The sequence below is a fragment of the Carassius gibelio genome, chromosome A3, assembly GCF_023724105.1.
Source record: "Carassius gibelio isolate Cgi1373 ecotype wild population from Czech Republic chromosome A3, carGib1.2-hapl.c, whole genome shotgun sequence".
Classification (NCBI taxonomy): Eukaryota; Metazoa; Chordata; class Actinopteri; order Cypriniformes; family Cyprinidae; genus Carassius; species Carassius gibelio.
Window position 1 is genome coordinate 29674446 of NC_068373.1, and position 17346 is coordinate 29691791.

At 37.7% G+C, this 17346-nt stretch overlaps 1 protein-coding gene across 1 annotated transcript in view; it reads right to left on the reverse strand.

Annotated features, from left to right (window-relative positions):
- The window catches only part of LOC127941920 (envoplakin-like), a 70342-nt gene continuing 52996 nt past the window's right edge, over window positions 1–17346 (reverse strand). The window contains exons 2-12 of the mRNA XM_052537405.1: window positions 11363–11618; window positions 8097–8155; window positions 7148–7320; window positions 6836–7014; window positions 6604–6742; window positions 4806–4999; window positions 4530–4680; window positions 4174–4257; window positions 3975–4079; window positions 3799–3891; window positions 1–3711 (exon numbers count right to left, since the gene is read on the reverse strand). Coding sequence (XP_052393365.1) covers window positions 241–3711; window positions 3799–3891; window positions 3975–4079; window positions 4174–4257; window positions 4530–4680; window positions 4806–4999; window positions 6604–6742; window positions 6836–7014; window positions 7148–7320; window positions 8097–8155; window positions 11363–11403 — 4689 coding nt within the window. The 5' untranslated portion in view covers window positions 11404–11618 and the 3' untranslated portion in view covers window positions 1–240. The remainder of the gene's footprint in view (window positions 3712–3798; window positions 3892–3974; window positions 4080–4173; window positions 4258–4529; window positions 4681–4805; window positions 5000–6603; window positions 6743–6835; window positions 7015–7147; window positions 7321–8096; window positions 8156–11362; window positions 11619–17346) is intronic.

Here is a 17346-nt window from a genome sequence, read left to right on the forward strand (position 1 = left end):
TACGTGAAGTAGGATATTTTATTATATATTAATTTCAAAAAGCAATTCAGCCCATTCATCAAGACGAACCAGAAAATAATGAGTAACTGCATGTTAAAAACAAAGACAGGAAAAGATAAACTCCTCAGTATGAGAGGCACCAGAGAATATTTATTTTATATATGGTTATGAAAAAAGCCCTAGAATTAAAAGCCCCTTGATATGCAGCACTTATATCTGTCATCACTCTTTGGGTGATCTTTATCTTTTGGAGAAATTGTAGCTGGAATAGGATGGAGCGTCAACGGTGTCGGTTGAGGCAGCAGGGAGCAGGAGCAGCCCTGTGGTGTAGTCCTTCCTGCATCGAGCCATGGCCTCCTTATATGTGATCTTTTCCTTCTTGGTGGGGTCAAACACATTCTTCACGAAGGTCGAATCATCCTGAAGTTGCTTGGCCATAGATGCATCGATCAGTTTTGTGTTAACAGCATTTTGTAAGTCAATACGACCTGCTCGTTTCGGGTCTACCAGTCCGCCAGTCAGCATCTGCGCCTCCATGAACCACATGGCACTGTCGTTGGGAATCATTCCCCTTCGGGCAGCTTCTCCCACTGACATTCGCTCTTTGGACACAGGGTCTTCAAAGCCAGTAAAGGCCTTCTGGGCACTGAGGAGTTTGTGAAGATGGCTTGACTCAATCAATCCACACTCTGCTGCCTTGTGAATGGAGAGTTTGTCTTTCTTGTTCAGGTCCACAATACCTCCAGTGGCAGCCTGAGCTTCCAGAAGCCTCATTGCTGTGTCTTGATCAATCAGTTTGCGTGTAAGTGCACTTCGTACAGACATGCGGCTGTCTGTGGTGACATCTAAGATGCCTGAAATCGGGAAAAGCTCATCTCCACTGGTGATCAACAGTGAGTTTAAGTTGCTATTGCTGGAGTAGGACAGGCGACGTGTCAGTGAAGAGGAGTTGTAGCTCTGGCTTGTTGGGGCGTGTGTCTGAACAGTTGTTGTTTGAGTTGAACTTAGAGGAGGGAGGGATGTTGATTTCTTCTCCCCTGCAACCAGAAGAGCAAACTCTGAAATGGACATTTTGCCCTCTCTGTAGCGCTGAAGCTCATTCTTGGTCAGTCTGCCATTTTTCAGGGCTGTCTCGATGGAGTACTGCTTTCCACTTTTACGATCCTGCAGAAGCGTGGTCTCACCTTCAGGACCAGTGGTTGTGATTTCCTCCCAACTACACTCAAGCTCTTGGAAGTGGATGTACTGATTGCGATCAATCAGACCTTCAACATAGGCATCATAGGCTGACATGTCTTTGCCAGTCTCTGGGTCCAGAATTGTGACTTTGGTGGAGACGTTGGTCTCTCTGGTGTTTGTCTCTGTGTGGTGCGTCTCCTTTATTTGTTTCTGGAGCTCCATGATAGTAATTTCCAGTCGGTTGATAAACTCTTTCACTTCCAGGATTTCTCTCTCCAGGCGCTGGACTTCAGACTCCAGCTTGATGCTGTTTTGCCTGCTGACTTGGTTCCTCTCACTCAAGAGCTTGGATTGATGTTGGAAAGTTATGGTGATCTCCTGTTTTTGGGACTCTAGTCTTCTCAACTCCTGGAGAAGTTCATTCATCTCTTTCTTGATTCTATCCCTGTACACAATCAAGGTGGTCTCTTCTTGAGAGAAAGTTGTTCTGGTTGTCTGAATTCGAGTTATTTTGTTGTTGAGTCGCAGAAGTTCTTCATCTTTGAGGGCTCTTGCATTCTTCAACTGGGTGAGTTGGGCTCTAAGGTTTTCTCTTTCTGCCTCCACCGTTTGGTCCTTCTCAACCCTAATAACCTCTTTATGGATGACCTTCTCCACAGATTTCTCTTTGGTCAGAGACTCTATCCTGATTTTGAGGTTTCGAATCTCTCTCTCCAGACGGGAAAAGCTGGAACTTTCATTTTCCAGGGTAACGCGAAGGTCAGTGATTAGTTTGTCAACTGTAGGGTCTCTCTCAACTTTCAAAACCTCCTCTATAACAATCTTTTCCTCAACAGGTGTTGGACAAGTTTCAAGTTCATAGATTCTAGCCTTGATTTGTCTCAGCTCTGTCTCTACCTGGATCTTCTTCTGCCGATCCACAAGCTCCAGCTTTTTCTCCAGCTCCAGGACTAGAGATCTCATCTGCTGCACCTCCAGTTCTAGCTGCCTACGACCCTTTATGGTCTCCTCCAAAGTCTTGACTAACCTCTGGTGGGCCAGAATCTGACTGGGATCTGTCTGGAGGCGCACAATTTCTTGGACCACAACCCTTTCTTCTGGTTTCTGTCTCTCCAGCACAATGTACTTGTTTTTAAGGTCAAACACATTCTCCTCAACCGTTCGGCGACGTTGAATTTCCTCTCGTACTTCCCTCCTGAGATGTTCAGCTTCCTTCTCCAGAAGAGGGTCATTTTCATACCTTATCAATTCTTTGGTCACCACTTTGGTCTCCACCTTTGATCTTTCAGACTTCCACTCATCCCTGTCCTTGCGTAGACGAATCACCCGATTCATAGTGGAGTCAAAATTGGTTCTCAAAATGGTGAGCTGCTCATTCAACCTCTTAATTTCTTTGACAATTTCAGGACTCCTCTCTTCTTTCACCAACTCTCGAGTCACTTCCTTCAGTTCAACCTTTGGCTTCTCGGAGCGCAGAGTCTTCAGATCCACCATGATCACATTGATCTCATTCTCAATGCTAGTACGACGTCTGCTTATTTCAAGAAGCTCGTTTCTCAGCCGTCTCAGTTCCACCTCTGTCTCAGGGTCAATCCTGTAGATCTCATGGATGATCTCATTAAACTCTATCTTTTGTTTGATGGTCTCCACTTGGCTGTAGCGCAGCTGAAGGCTGGAGAACTCTTTCATCATAATATTGTATTCACGGACCAGTTCTTCCAGGTGTACACGGAGGGTCTTGGACTCTTGTAGGAGCTCAGCATCCTGCTCCACCCTTTTCACCTCCTTGATGATAGTTTTCGGTTGTATAGTTGGAATAATCCTCTCCAGATTATTGATCTGACTCCTTATCTGGAATATCTGATCGTTCAGGTTCTGGCATCTGACACCTTCATTAGAGATCTCGCTCTTCAAGTTTAACACAGCTTTCAGCATTTCAGGGTCTTTTTCTAGTTTCACAACCTCTTTCAAAACCAATTTCTCTTTTATCACAGGTCTCTTGCTCTCCAGGACAGTAACTTCTGTTCTCATATGTACCGTTTCACTCTCGTGCACTCGAATTTCCTCCCTTAGCTTGAGCATGAGCTCCCTGATCCTCTTGGCTTCAATATCCAATTTGGGATCACGCTCAATTTCAGTAAGCACCTTTGTCACCAGCTTGGGCTTCACTTCGACAATTTCACGTTCACAACTGACAATTTTTTTGTTGACAATCTCAATTTCGGTGTGCAATTCGGATCGTTTATTTATCTCTTCCGTTACCCTCCTCTTAAGTGCTTCCAAGTTGGCCTCCAGCTTCTGATCACGGTAGTAATGAACAGTTTCCTTTTCTTCGACACGCTCAACACCTCTCCGACTCTTCAGGGACATCATACGTTTCCTGTAGGTCGTTAAATCATTCTCGGCATGAGCACGGCGAGATATTTCTTCATGCAGTTCTCGCTTCAGACCGTCAACTTCATCCAAGTCCCTCTGCTGACTTTGAATCTGAAGTTGCTGCCTTACCACTACATGGCTCACAATTTCATCATTCTATTAATGGGAAGAAAAAAAAAGATTGGTTTATGTTAAGTTAAGAAGTTCATGGTAGCTTTATATCCTTCAACAACATTACAGTACCTTGCTGATGAGGTCCTTGGCCAATATCACTTGATTCAGCAGTTGATTATTCTGTGCTGATACTTCAGAGTAAAGGTTCACAACATCCCTTTCCTAAAGTAACAAATTGTACAGATATTTGGAAATGTACACAAACAATAAGTCGTTATTATGGTCATTATGGTAAAGCAACCTACCTTCCTCTGCACAGCTTCAGCCAGGGTGATGTAATCAAGTCTTTTTGTGTTTATTTCTGGTTTTCCCATTGCACTGCGGTATTTGTTAGAATTCAATTCATACTCCTGAAGACACAGAAGCAAGCAATCATTTACATTCAAGTTAGAACTGACATGCGAAATGTGCAGTAGTATGATCATGTTCAAATGGCCATCGTACGTTAAGAACGCCCTGCAGTTCACGTGAAATTTTCACCACCCGGTTTACATCATCCTGCTTTCTCTTGATGTCTTCAACTGCCCTCTGCAACCAAAATTATTTTCACATGATATTACAGTATAATTCAACATATCTGAGATATGATATATGCCACTAGTGGCACTAAACGGAATTGCAAAAAAATAAGCAATTAATATACTAATAGCATTAGTCTTAAGAATTATTTCTTCTTTAAGAATTAATACATATTTACAATAAATATATCCGATAATATTAATAATTATAAAAAATGTAAAGTAATCAAATTAATGAAAATCAACCATTTTAAAGCTGTGCCAATAAAACTTAATACTGACCAACTGAGAGTGTTGCTTGGCATAGATTTGCGACACACTTTCACCTGGCCAAACTTCGTTGTTGGGCATATTGATGAGGAAAGCAGTGAGCGACTGGATGGCACGGTTAAATTCCGTATTTTTATTCATGGCCTCTTGCAGCAGAGTTGTCCTGTGAAGTAAAAAGTTTACAGATAGAGTTTTAAAAGACTATAACACTGTAAAAGATCAGACTTGCCTCAATAAACAAAAAAGACGTCAGCACAAAAAAAGAAGATGCCTTTTTTGACATCTCACCTTTGCTGCAGCTGGCTGTTGATGTTGGAGTAGCGATTCCTCAAGTTCTTGACCTCGTTCTCTTGGTGGGTGATGTCAGGGCAATACTCCTGGAAGATCTTCTGCAGAGAGCTGCATGCCTGCTCTGTGACAGCCAACTCACGGTTCAACTGCTGAATGTCATCTTTCTTGGATATAACCTCTTTACTCATGGTCTGAAGAGAAAACATTTGTAGATATACAAACAAATCAATACAATGTTTTGAATGAGAAGTTGTACCATATCTAAACAATTCCTGCTTTAATTTCAGCACTGAATCTAAAAAGGAAGATATTTAATGTAGATAAAAATGACTTGAACTGTTTAATTGGTGTGTTTCTTTGATAAGGCTTAAGAAGACTTTGAATATAATCCATAATACAATACCATTCAAAAGTTTGGGATCCGTAAGATTTTGTTTAATGTTTTTGAAAAAAGTATCTTCTGAAAAACGAGGCTGGATTTATTTGAGCAAAGCATAGTAAAACAGTAATATTATGAAATATTATTAAAATTTAAAATAACTTTCTATTTAAATATATATATATATATATATATATATATATATATATATATATATATATATATATATATATATATATATATATATCAAAGCTGAATTTTAAGCATCATTACTTCAGTCTTCAATGTCACATGATCCTTCAGAAATCATTCTAGTATGCTCATTTGCTCATGCTGGTTCATCATTTTGTGGAAACCATGATACATTTTATTTTTTAGGATTTTTCGTTGAGTAGAAAGTTCAAAAGAGCAGCATTTATTTGAAGCAGAAATCATTTTTAACATTACAAATGTCTTTACTGTCACTTTTGATAAATTTTGATAAATGTAATTCTTTTTAAAATAAATAAATAAAACCGAATCATGTTAATGCATTTTTCATGTATATTAAGAAAGTAAGAAACTAAATGAGAATACTATAGATAAAGATACACCCTACCAGCAGAGGGCATCATTAAGTTACAGCCAAAACACTGACCTAAAATCCCCCCACTTGAAGCATATCAGAAATTCACAGCTTACCATGCATTAGGTTGGAAATAAAGCTTAATGTCCAACAGAAGTCTGTAGCATACGTAGTCAGCATTATTTCGCTGAATAAGTTATAATACAATCTATTATTAATGTCTCGATGGAGCACTATCGATTTCAAACTCTTCAAGATTGCGCGAACTCTATGGAGTTTTACTAGCATTACATTTTCAACAGGAGTAAAACGTTATGTTATGTTATGTATGGTTAATTAATTATTAATTGTACCAACATATAAATCTTTAACTGCTTCAAAATTAATGCTGTTAAATACATTTTTGTTGAAACATTTGCCGTTAGCCTACTTTAGAAAAAATAAATAAAACCTAATTACATAAACAGTGAATGTACAAGGTGAGTTAATGTATACAAAGCATAACCTTTATTCAGATTTCGTGAGCACTTTGTCATTTGAAATGCGTATTTCTTTTAGGATCTCGTCCGCTGATGTTTATGTACGCTACTGCGATGAATATGATATGTAACTTTTTAATACGCAGGGGAAATTCCCGACACATAATAACCGTTTACATGCTTCGGACGTTTGTTTTGTAAGAATGTACAGGGAAACTTGAAACTTGATGTTTTCTCATCTAAATCGTACGATTTCCCATTATTTCAATAGACTGTATGGTACTACCAGAGAATACCAATATGGCGGCGCAGCGGCTTCACTTTTATGACGTCACGCCATTCAGTTCTCTATTAGAGATCAGTGGTGTCTACCTGCAGCTGTACGGAGTGATTGCGGATGGCATTGGGTTCATCTAACACACCAGGGTCTGCAGCCAAATCATCCTCGAACGCAGTCAGCATATTGCACACCTTCTTGATCTGTTTCTCCAGGAACATGGAAGACGTGATCCTGAAGAAATAATCCCAAGTTTTTACCATAGTATGTGTCCATAAACCATAGAAATACCACAATACATAATACAGGCTTCGTGTTGTTTCTTACTTCTTGTGGTAGAGATCAGAGAGGGTGGTGATGTTGTCGAATTTGTTGTTGACTTTGCTCAGCTTCAGAGGCAGTGAGGATGTGGTGGGCCCCAGGGGTTTCTGGGATATCAGGGGCTCCATGTCCCTCTGAGCCGATGCTTTCTCGGCCTCCAGGTTTCTTAGAGTTGCGACAAAACCCTGGAGAAATCAAAGCAAACTGTGAGTCAGTCAATGTTTCCTACAAATTCCTATATTATCCAGCATTTGTTTCTCCTTTAACCAACTAGACCATATTTAGATTTAAAACTCCAGTTTTGATTCCCGCTCTTACATCGTGGTCTTTGGTTCTGGCGGACAGGTCTCCAATGGGTGCGGCGCGATCTAACGGAGACCTCATTTGGTTCTGCATGTCTTTCTCTAAATTCAGCAGGTCTAAATAGATCTGTTCCAGCCGGCTGTCAATGAGGCTGGCCTTCGCGCTGTCAGGGACGGTGGCCACAGCGACTGTCGGGAGAAATAACATCATTTACTACTCAAACTCAACATGATAGATAACTCACCATCAGGCGTTTGTTTCTTCATGGGAACAGACACTTGTTCAGAAATGGTTGCTCTGCAGTGAATGGGTGCCGTCAGAATGAGAGTCTGAACAGATGATAAATACATCACAATAATCCACAACTAACCCACACCACTCCACTCTATCAGTTAATGCCTTGTGAAGAAAAAAAGCTGAATGTTTGCTAGAAAAAAAAAATCCATCTTTAAGATGTTTTAACTTTAAACTGTTGTCTCTGGCTAAAATACAAACACAATCCTTTTGGAAAAAGACAATCTCCTGTTGTCTATCACATCAAAATCCATTAACATTTAGTACACATATATACTTTTATTTACAGTTTAAGCTGCAATTGTGATTTTTTTTATCAGCTGTTTGGACTCTCATTCTGACGGCACCCATTCACCGCAGAGGATCCATTGCTGAGCAAGAGATGCAATGCTGAATTTCTCAAAATCTGATGAACAAAAAAAAATCTTGGATAGCCTGAGGGTGAGTACATTTTCAACATTTTTCACATTTTCTTTTTTTTGGGGTGAACTGTTCCTTTAACAACAACAACAACAAAAAAAATCAAAAAATTTAGAAAACTTTATTTGAAATTAAAATAAAAACTCCCAGAACACACACACACTCACAAAAGAAACAGACAATACAATAAAACCTATTTAAAAATATAAACAAAACCTATGGTAGTACTGTATATCAATGGTAAACAGACCTTGTTTTACGAACTGCGTGAACTCCATCTCCTTCACACCACAGAAATCTCTGCTCAGACTGAATACAAGACAAGAACACAGCAATGTTAAAACAGGAAGCAGCTGGGAGAGCTAGACCTACACTTCCTGCCTCTCACGACAGACGTTCAGCTCCAGCCCTTTCATACGCCTGGACGCTTCACCTGCTTCAGTGACTCTCAAACATCAAGCTCATGTAACGTGTTTAACAGTGTGAGAGTCACTGTCTCTGCTGCTTTCATCGGTGTCTTGGCATCTTCAGCAGAAGAAATGCCATAAGATTTCAGTTTCTACTTTCTCCACCGCCCGTATCAGACTTCATCTGTCAAATCACTCGCCCTGTCAGCAGCTCATCTGCACTTTTACTGAGCTGACGGTCACACCTTCCAGAGAGAGAGAGAGAGAGAGAGAGAGAGAGAGAGAGAGACCGAGAGAGAGAGAGAGAGAGAGACCGAGAGAGAGAGAGAGAGAGAGAGAGAGAGAGAGACCGAGAGAGAGAGACAGAGAGAGAGAGAGAGAGAGAGTGATTGACAGGTGTGTGGGCGTGTCTGTGGAATGTTGAGGTGGAACTCTCAGAATTCCTGCTCTTTTCTTCAGGAATCTCTGCTGCTGCTGTGTAAAGTCACACCCTGGACGTGCGGGCGGCTCTTTGTCTCACACATAATCAAGCGTGTGGCTGCTCTTTAAAGGCCATGCATTTCTGGGAAGAGTCTTTCTGCTCCCGCCTGCGCACTTCAGCAGTGACTCAAAACGTGATTAAAAATGGTGAAAAATAATAAACATCACGTATGTTCTAAAAAAATTACTTTACTTTTAGAAATCAATTTGTCAAAATCCATTCGAGTCCATAATCACCAAGTAAATAAATATATATTAATAAATATTTGATTAAAAAAGTTAAAAGCTGATAAAAATGTTGAAAAGAATATAATATTATAGTACAAATATGAACTGAGAGACTGCATGAAATACTTGCACTTTAAAAAAAATAATTATTTAAAATCCATGCAATCGGCATAATCATGTTTTAAAAATAATTAAAACAAATGCATAAATATTTAATTATTTCAAAACTTCAAAAAAAAACTGCTATACATTTTATAAATATTAATTCATGCAATGATCATATTTACCATTTGAGAATATACATACACAAAGAAAGAAACAAAATAAATAAAAAAATTAATAAATACAAATACACATAAATACATTTAATGCACACAAACAAAAAAACAAAAAAAAAAGAGATTAAAAAAGGTTTTAATGATCAGAAGGAGAAACTAGCAGTGCTCAAACTAATGCTCTTTCTCTCTGTTAGGGGGTCGAGCTCAAACACAGAGAGATTTCCTCATTCAAACACAATTAACCATCAGTTAATTAGAACAATCACTGACTCATTATCATGAGGAAATGAATAACTCACACTGATTAGCACACAATTCAATTCTAGGTTAAACACACACCTCCTAAAACTCCCTCACACACCTGAATCCCTCACACAATAGTGTTTCACAAACAGCAGTTAGAGCCTCAGCATGACACAAGGAAACACACTCAAACACCATCAGCTGGATCCACTTCAGTGTCAGAGAGCACTACTACAGCTCTCTGTTCTGGGACCTCTCCACAGCACTGACAGAAAAGGTCAAATATCATTTACAAAACAAAATAAAAATACTAAAATGAAACATATAGAAAATATAACATTAAAAAATAAAACAAAATAAAATAAAAGGAATGTAAAAAATAATAAATATAAAAAATGTAAAGTATAACTGATCAAATAAAATGAAAAAATAAAACAAAACATAGAATGTATAAAATAAACTAAATGAAATAATAAAAATAAAATAAAACAAATCCTTTTGTTTCTAATGCAGGAACTCACAGGACTTAAAAGTATATGATTTTCTGTATTGATGTCTGTATTTTCATTTTGGCAGTTTGCTAAATTGCTAATTGTGTATATAATTATAAATATGTTTTATGATATATAAAAAATACAATATGATTTTTTTTTAAATCTAAATAATAATTAAAAAATAATAATAATTACATAAAAATTTCACTTTCACATAATCATTTTTCTGTTCAACATTTCTGAAATTCCTTGAATATGTCTAAAGATGCCAAGAGATGCCATTAGACTAAACATGAACATGCTTTATTTAGCAGGCTAAGACTTAAAAATTTGTCTCAATAATTATTCAATAATAAAATTTCATAAAAAAAAAAAAAAAAAAAGAAAAAAAAGAAGATTTGCCACCATTTTTAAATGACCTAATGCATAATTAATAGCATCATAAAGCCTGCATGCATGTGTAATAATTCCACCCGAGGCCATCTGCTGCTGCTGTCAGTGTCTGATCACTCATCTGCCGTCTCTCTGTCGTTCACTGTGTTTCTGTGCTTTGAATATGATAAATGAACTCGTTTCCTCAGAAGACGCTGTAGTTTAGACGTCCCACAGCACACAGCACTAAACTGTTAACCACTGACTCACTGTCATAACCAGTTCCCCTCACGAGCTGCATGGCACACTGAATCCTGCACTCTGATTGGCTGACGCCATCTAATATTCATGTGCAATGAGGTTTCAGGAAGACTTTATAACAGGGTGTCAAACTCAGCTCCTCATCAATTTTTGTTAATGTTAGTTAAAAATACAATTGTTAACTCTGAGGTACATTAAATACAGCTAACAGACACAACTTTCAATGTAGTAGTAAACACAGAAACAACTATTAACTGATTAATAAATGCTGTTTGTCATTGTCGGGTCATGTTAACTAATGCAATGATAACAAATGGAATCTTGTCTTCAAGCATTATTGGTTTTTCTCATCACAAAATAAAATAATTACAATATTCGGGGCCCTTTTTATGGTAATTAGTTGCTTAATGAGCAGAATAATCAGGCACATTCATTATCGCCCAAAGACACGGATCGCCCCATCCTGCATTATTTTGTGATAATGCTAGTGTGTGTGTGTGTGTGTGTGTGTGAGAAAGAGAGATAATGCCTCCCCTTTCATAAAGATAAATCACACACAAATCCAGTCAACTCACAGTTTTAATGCATAAACACTGGTGCATTTCTACTCTAAAATGCCTTCATTCATTCAGGTGTGTGTCTCTGATCTGATCTAATGAGCCATAAGGCTCTTGCTAAAGGCATAAATATCATACGAGAGCGAACAGAAACGAGACATAAGTTCACATAAAACATGAAGTGATGGAAACTCACTGCTCGGGCTTGATGGGACTGTATTCCTTCCTCTTAAACATCCCGGGTCCTGCGTCTGCGTCTGTGTGGGGCTCAGTGATGTCGAGCTCCCGTCTGTCTTCTGTTATGGCTGTCTGTCACCTGCTGTGGCTCCGCCCACTAAACAGGTGTGTCACATTCAGACTGGACGCACCTGTTCCTGCCCTCTGAATCCCTCCGGCGAACTCTTCCTCTTCTGCACGCTCACTGTCCTCTGGAAATACCTGAACCACAGACACTACAGACATTACATGTGTCATGAACCTTTCAAAATGAACATAACACTTTTATTCAGCAAGGATACAGTAAACTTATCTAAAGTGACAGTCAAGACATTTTTAATGTTAGAAAAGATTTCTATTACTATTCTTTTAACAGCAAAGAATCCTGAAGAACGAGATATATTGCAGTTTCTACAAAACAACAACCGTTTTCAGCATCAGAATTGTTTCTTAAGCAGCAAACAAGCATATTTATAATGAGTTTTGAAGGATCGTGTGACACTGACAAATTCAGCATTGGTCACAGCAATAAACTAATTGAAACGACAAAAACATTTCAGTATCTCAAATAAATGCAACCTTAGTGAGCAGAACAGACTTCGTTCAAAAACATTACAAATCTTACACTACCTCTACATTAAGTCTCTTTGGGGAAAAAACGTCTACCAGATGCATAAATGTCAATGTAAAATGTACAAAAATGAGAATGATTGGATCATAAAATGCTAAAAAACAGATCTAACATTAAAGATGAAGACAGTCAGTAAGTATTGTATTTGTTTGTGGGGTCTTGACTTCATACAGCCTCTAAAATGAACCAAAAACACCATTAGATTCATCAACACTCCTGCAGTTTCTCGGTTTAGAAATATTCATCTGCTCTTACACCTGATAACAGGTGTGGAAATGCATGAGTGTTTGGTGTGTGGTGGAGCGGGAATGCGGTCTATCCAGTCAGATCAACTTTAGAAACACTCTCTCTCTGTCACTGCTCATTTATCATCATAACTCAAAAGACGAGGCATTGAGCCACCCACAAACGACAAACTTACAGTATGTAATTAAGCCAATCAGGGACAGTACCCCGTGACCTCTGACCCTGACATGTACTGGCGTCCCACAGGCAGACGAAACACCGGAAGCACAAATTAAATCTAAACCTGCTCCGTCATGCATGCATCGGCGTGTTAGTGTGAGGTTCCCAGCATTAGTGCTCTTCTATAGAGTGTGTTTAGGCCGCAGGGCGTCTCAAATGAGCGTTTAGTGTCATAGTTAACTATTTTGTTCACCAGTGGATCCTCTGCAGTGAAGGGGTGCCGTCAGAATGAGAGTCCAGACAGCTGATAAAAACATCACAATAGTCCATCAGTTAATGTCTTGAGAAGCAAAAAGCTGTGTGTTTGTAAGAAACAAATCCATCATTAAGATGTTTAACTTTAATCCATTGTAAAACACGAGTCTTCTATCTGTAATATTGCTTCCTCCAATAAAAAGTAATCTGGTCTGAATCAGGAGAGAAATCTGCACAGATCAAGCTCCGTTTACGATTTAAAACAGTCCTAATTAGCTCTACACAATTATGTTGGTGGATGTTGACGTAAGAGACAAAAGGAGATTGACATTTTCACTGAAGGAAGTGTTATTTAGTCAGAAGCAATGGTATGAAGTTAAAAAAAAACATCTTAATGGTGGATTTGTTTCTAATAAACACAGCTTTTCACTTCACAAGACATTACTGATGGACATGAGTGGTGTGGATTACTTGAGGATTATTGAGATGTTTTTATCAGCTGTTTGGACTCTCATTCTGACGGCACCCATTCACTGCTGAGCACCCATTGGTGAACAAGTGATGTAACGCTACATTTCTGCAAATCTGTTTCCATGAAGAAACAAACTAATCTACAGTACATCTGGGTGGCTTGAAAGTAAAGTAAATTACCTGCAAATTAGAAATTTTGGGTCAACTATACGTTTATTTTTCTAAATGAACTGGCAGATATTTATTTAAACATTCATTACTAACTACAGAATCATTGTGTATAAAGCCATTTAGAGGCTCAATAATTATCATAATAATCACAATATCAACAACCAAAAATAAGTGTCAGTGTAACTGTACAGGAGACGGTTAACGGTTGCCAAGCAACGTACCAATTCACTGCATCATTTTAGAATCTACTGAACATTCCAAATTCGTCCAATCAGAATTCAAAATTCGGAACTTTATTTGAATGACAAATTTGTCTTGTTTAGAATATAGTTTTGCCATTCACTTATTTTAAAACAAAGACTTGATGATGTATGACATGCACATCTGTTATTATTTAATACAGAAGAAAAGGATTCTCTACAGACCAGGAGTCCGTCTTCCTTTCATTGCAAAGACACTTGAGTGAGTTGTGTTCAACCAGCTCTCTATGTTTCTTGTACAGAACAACCTCCTGGACAGCAACCAATCTGGCTTCAACAGCGGCCACTCAACTAAGACTGCCCTGCTCTCGGTTACTGAAGACCTGAGACTGACAAGAGCAGCTTCAAAATCTTCAGTACTCATCTTGCTGGATCTGTCTGCTACTTTTGACACTGTTAACCACTCTTCATTCTCTCATGAAAATGGGCATCTCAGGAACCGCACTCCTGTGGTTCAAGCCCTTCCTCTCAGGTTGGCCCTTCATGGTGTCTTGGAGGTGTGAGGTTACTAAGTCACAACTTCCTGCCACTGGGGTTCCTCAAGGCTCAGTACTTGGACCTCTTCTCTTCTCCATCTACATGTCATCATTAAGATCTGTCATTCAGAAGCATGGATTTTATTATCCACTTGTCATGTCAATTAAGTTATCTGTTGTTGTTCTCTCATTGGTCTGATTGCTTCTATTGTTCTCATTTATAAGTTGCTTTGGCTAAAACCATCTGCCAAATGATTAACTGTAAACGGCTTTGTTCACCCCCCCCCCCCCCCCCTTTTGTTTTTACAATAAATAATGCATCTATTTTACTTTTTCTTATTTCTACACTACTGCCTTCAGTAGATCTGCTAAAAATAATTTCATTTCTGATTAATTTTACAACATTAACACTGATATTTTCCTGTTTCTTGTCTTGAAACAGTCTGTATTCCTGAACAGCAACAGATTAGCGAACTTGAGTAACAATCACTGACTGCATTAAACCGGTACCATGAGTGGAATGCTTGACCTGTCCGATATGTGTGACATCATGTGTTTATTTTCGTACAGTATCTGCAATCCTCTTTGTTTCTGCATGAAAAAAAAAAAACTTTTGTAAAGAATGGTGAGTGGAAATGCAGTTTATTGTTCTTAAGACATACTACTGAAACAGGCGCGTCTCCTTCACACCCTTCACAGGCACTTGACACAGATACACACCTAAATACCTGGGTACAGACACACACACACACACACACACACACACACACACAAATACATCTACGATTCTTATGTGGGAACTCTCCACGGGTGTAATGGTATTTTCCGTCGACCTACACCTAAACCTAACCCTCACAGAAAACTTTCTGCATTTTTACATTCCCAAAAATACTTATTCGGTATGATTTAAAAGTGTTTCCCCATGTGTCCCCACAGTGCATAAGTCGCTGTTTATTCAGGTTTAAGATTCAGTTTTTGCAGAAATAGTGGCTATAAGAGAGTACACGTTCACTGTTGTTTCTCCAAATTTCTGTTTTAATACAGATATCTGCACAATCGGGAGATTCATGTGAGGCTGAAGAAGTTTCAAACATCATTATGCTCGGTTGTGAAATATTGCTAATGTGAATGCACATGAATTTGCACATGAAAATGACCTGTTATATTTAGGGGCGGAGCTTCCTTCCTTTTTTTAAATACGTTACTATTCGCATTGTACAAAGGCATATAAATCGCCACCTAGGTGTTGTTCACTCATAAATGAAAATTTGCTGTTCATTTACTCACTCTCCCATCTCAGATGTAGGAGACTTATTTCTTAAGAAGAACAGTAAAGACAAAATGTGAGTGTGTTAATTGCATATTTTCAGTTTTGAGTGAACTATCACTTTAATTTGTTTTAATTTTATCCTCGTGCCCCAGTTATGGTTATAATTAGAGGCGGAGGTTCATTCTTACCTCTTTAAATCGTATGTTTTCCATTGATTTACATTGTAGGAACTAAGACAAAATCGTCAACTCTTAAAATGGCAGCATTTTCCTGTTCCATAAAATAAATGAGTGTAGCCTACACTACAGTTTTATAAAATTTAATAGTACACAATTAAGTTAAATAAAATAAAATAAAATAAAATGAAAAAAGGCATTGATGATAACTTATCATCATAACCGATGTTCATAACTGTTCTGTTTTTTCTCCAAATAGTCTTGTTGCCCTGCAGGCTCTGCTCACAAACACAAAAGAACAATTTTACGCTCATTCAAGACTAAATACACAGTTTATAACTCAGAGTACTGAAGAGAAATTATATAACACACACACACACACAACTACAGGGAGAGTCCCAGATACATCACTACAAAACATGAGTCCAGCTCCACCAACTAACTACAGCTGATTATAAACACAGAAGAGGAGATCGTTATATCTTGTGAATAAAACACCAGTGTGGTTTAACTGTGCTTGACAGTCGAGTAATTTACGGTTTCGAGTCTTAAAGTCCATGCTCTGATCCTCAGGTCTCTAGATGAGACTCGTGTCTTTAGTGTCACGTTTGCAACTTCTAAAATCTAAAATAGGAATTTTAAATGAAGGTAAGACACAAGAGGCCACAGCTTTTCATGCACTTTAAAGATTTTGCATCCATAAATATGTTTTCATTCACATAAGTGTTTTTTTTTTTTTTTTTACTTATCTATTTGCATCTGTAGATTTCAATCACGGTACATTTTAAAGTTTAGGGTTTTTTCCATGTCAGCACCACACACAGACACCAAATTGTACAGTTTTATTCTTATATATTTTCTAAAGGTTTTTAAACTGTGGGGTTCATTCACATTATTAAAAAAATGTTTTATATATCATTTCATTCTTTATTTTAATTTTTTTATATATTAAAAAAAATATATAATATTTGTTCACTGAAATGAAGCCAAAATAGAACAGAATACAATTAAATAAAAAATAAAAAATTAAAATAAAAAACTTAAATGAAAATTAGAAAGGTTGCTCTGACACCTAACTGAAATTAAATAAGCTGAAGTACTAAAATGACTAAAGCTGAAATAAAACTAAAGATAATTATTATAAAAAAAACAATACATAAATAAAATTACTTAAACTTAATCTATAATGACAACTAAAAATGTTAAAAGCTTATTCAAAATATAAATAAATACTATAATAGTACATAAATAATACTAGAATAACACTGTTATTGACAGAATTTTCTGATTTACAAAATCACTTCAGTAAAACATTAACTTTAGAATTTTGAACCTAAATTTATCCAGTGTTCAGATTTATGTTCTGGAATTCTATGCAAATTAGCGCATACTCAATTAGTCAAGTCTTCATTTGCATATTTAAATATTAATTTGCATATCGGAAAACATAGCTTTGTTATTAGCTCGTGGTTATTAGTTAGTTTGACCCTATTCACCTAGTATCTAGTGACTGTAAAATAGCCTGCTAAAAAACTCAACTCAAATTGCTGTGGTATCGAAATCGAAAGAATTGTGACTTTGTCATGTTAATGTGCATGTATTAACACGACATTTGTTTAACCATTAAAAAACTTTGATGATTCTCCAAGTGTTTGAGGCGCTGTACCTGCTATACAAGCTTTCAGCGTCTGTCATCTGAGCATCTGCCCTTAACAATGACATTTATCAGCAGCAAATAACAGCATCTGAAGAATGCAGCGCTGCCTGATGTGTGCCAGAGGTGAAAGTGTGTAATAACACCAACAATCAAAACTTATCAGCACACAGTGAGGGCCGTGTGTGTGTGTAA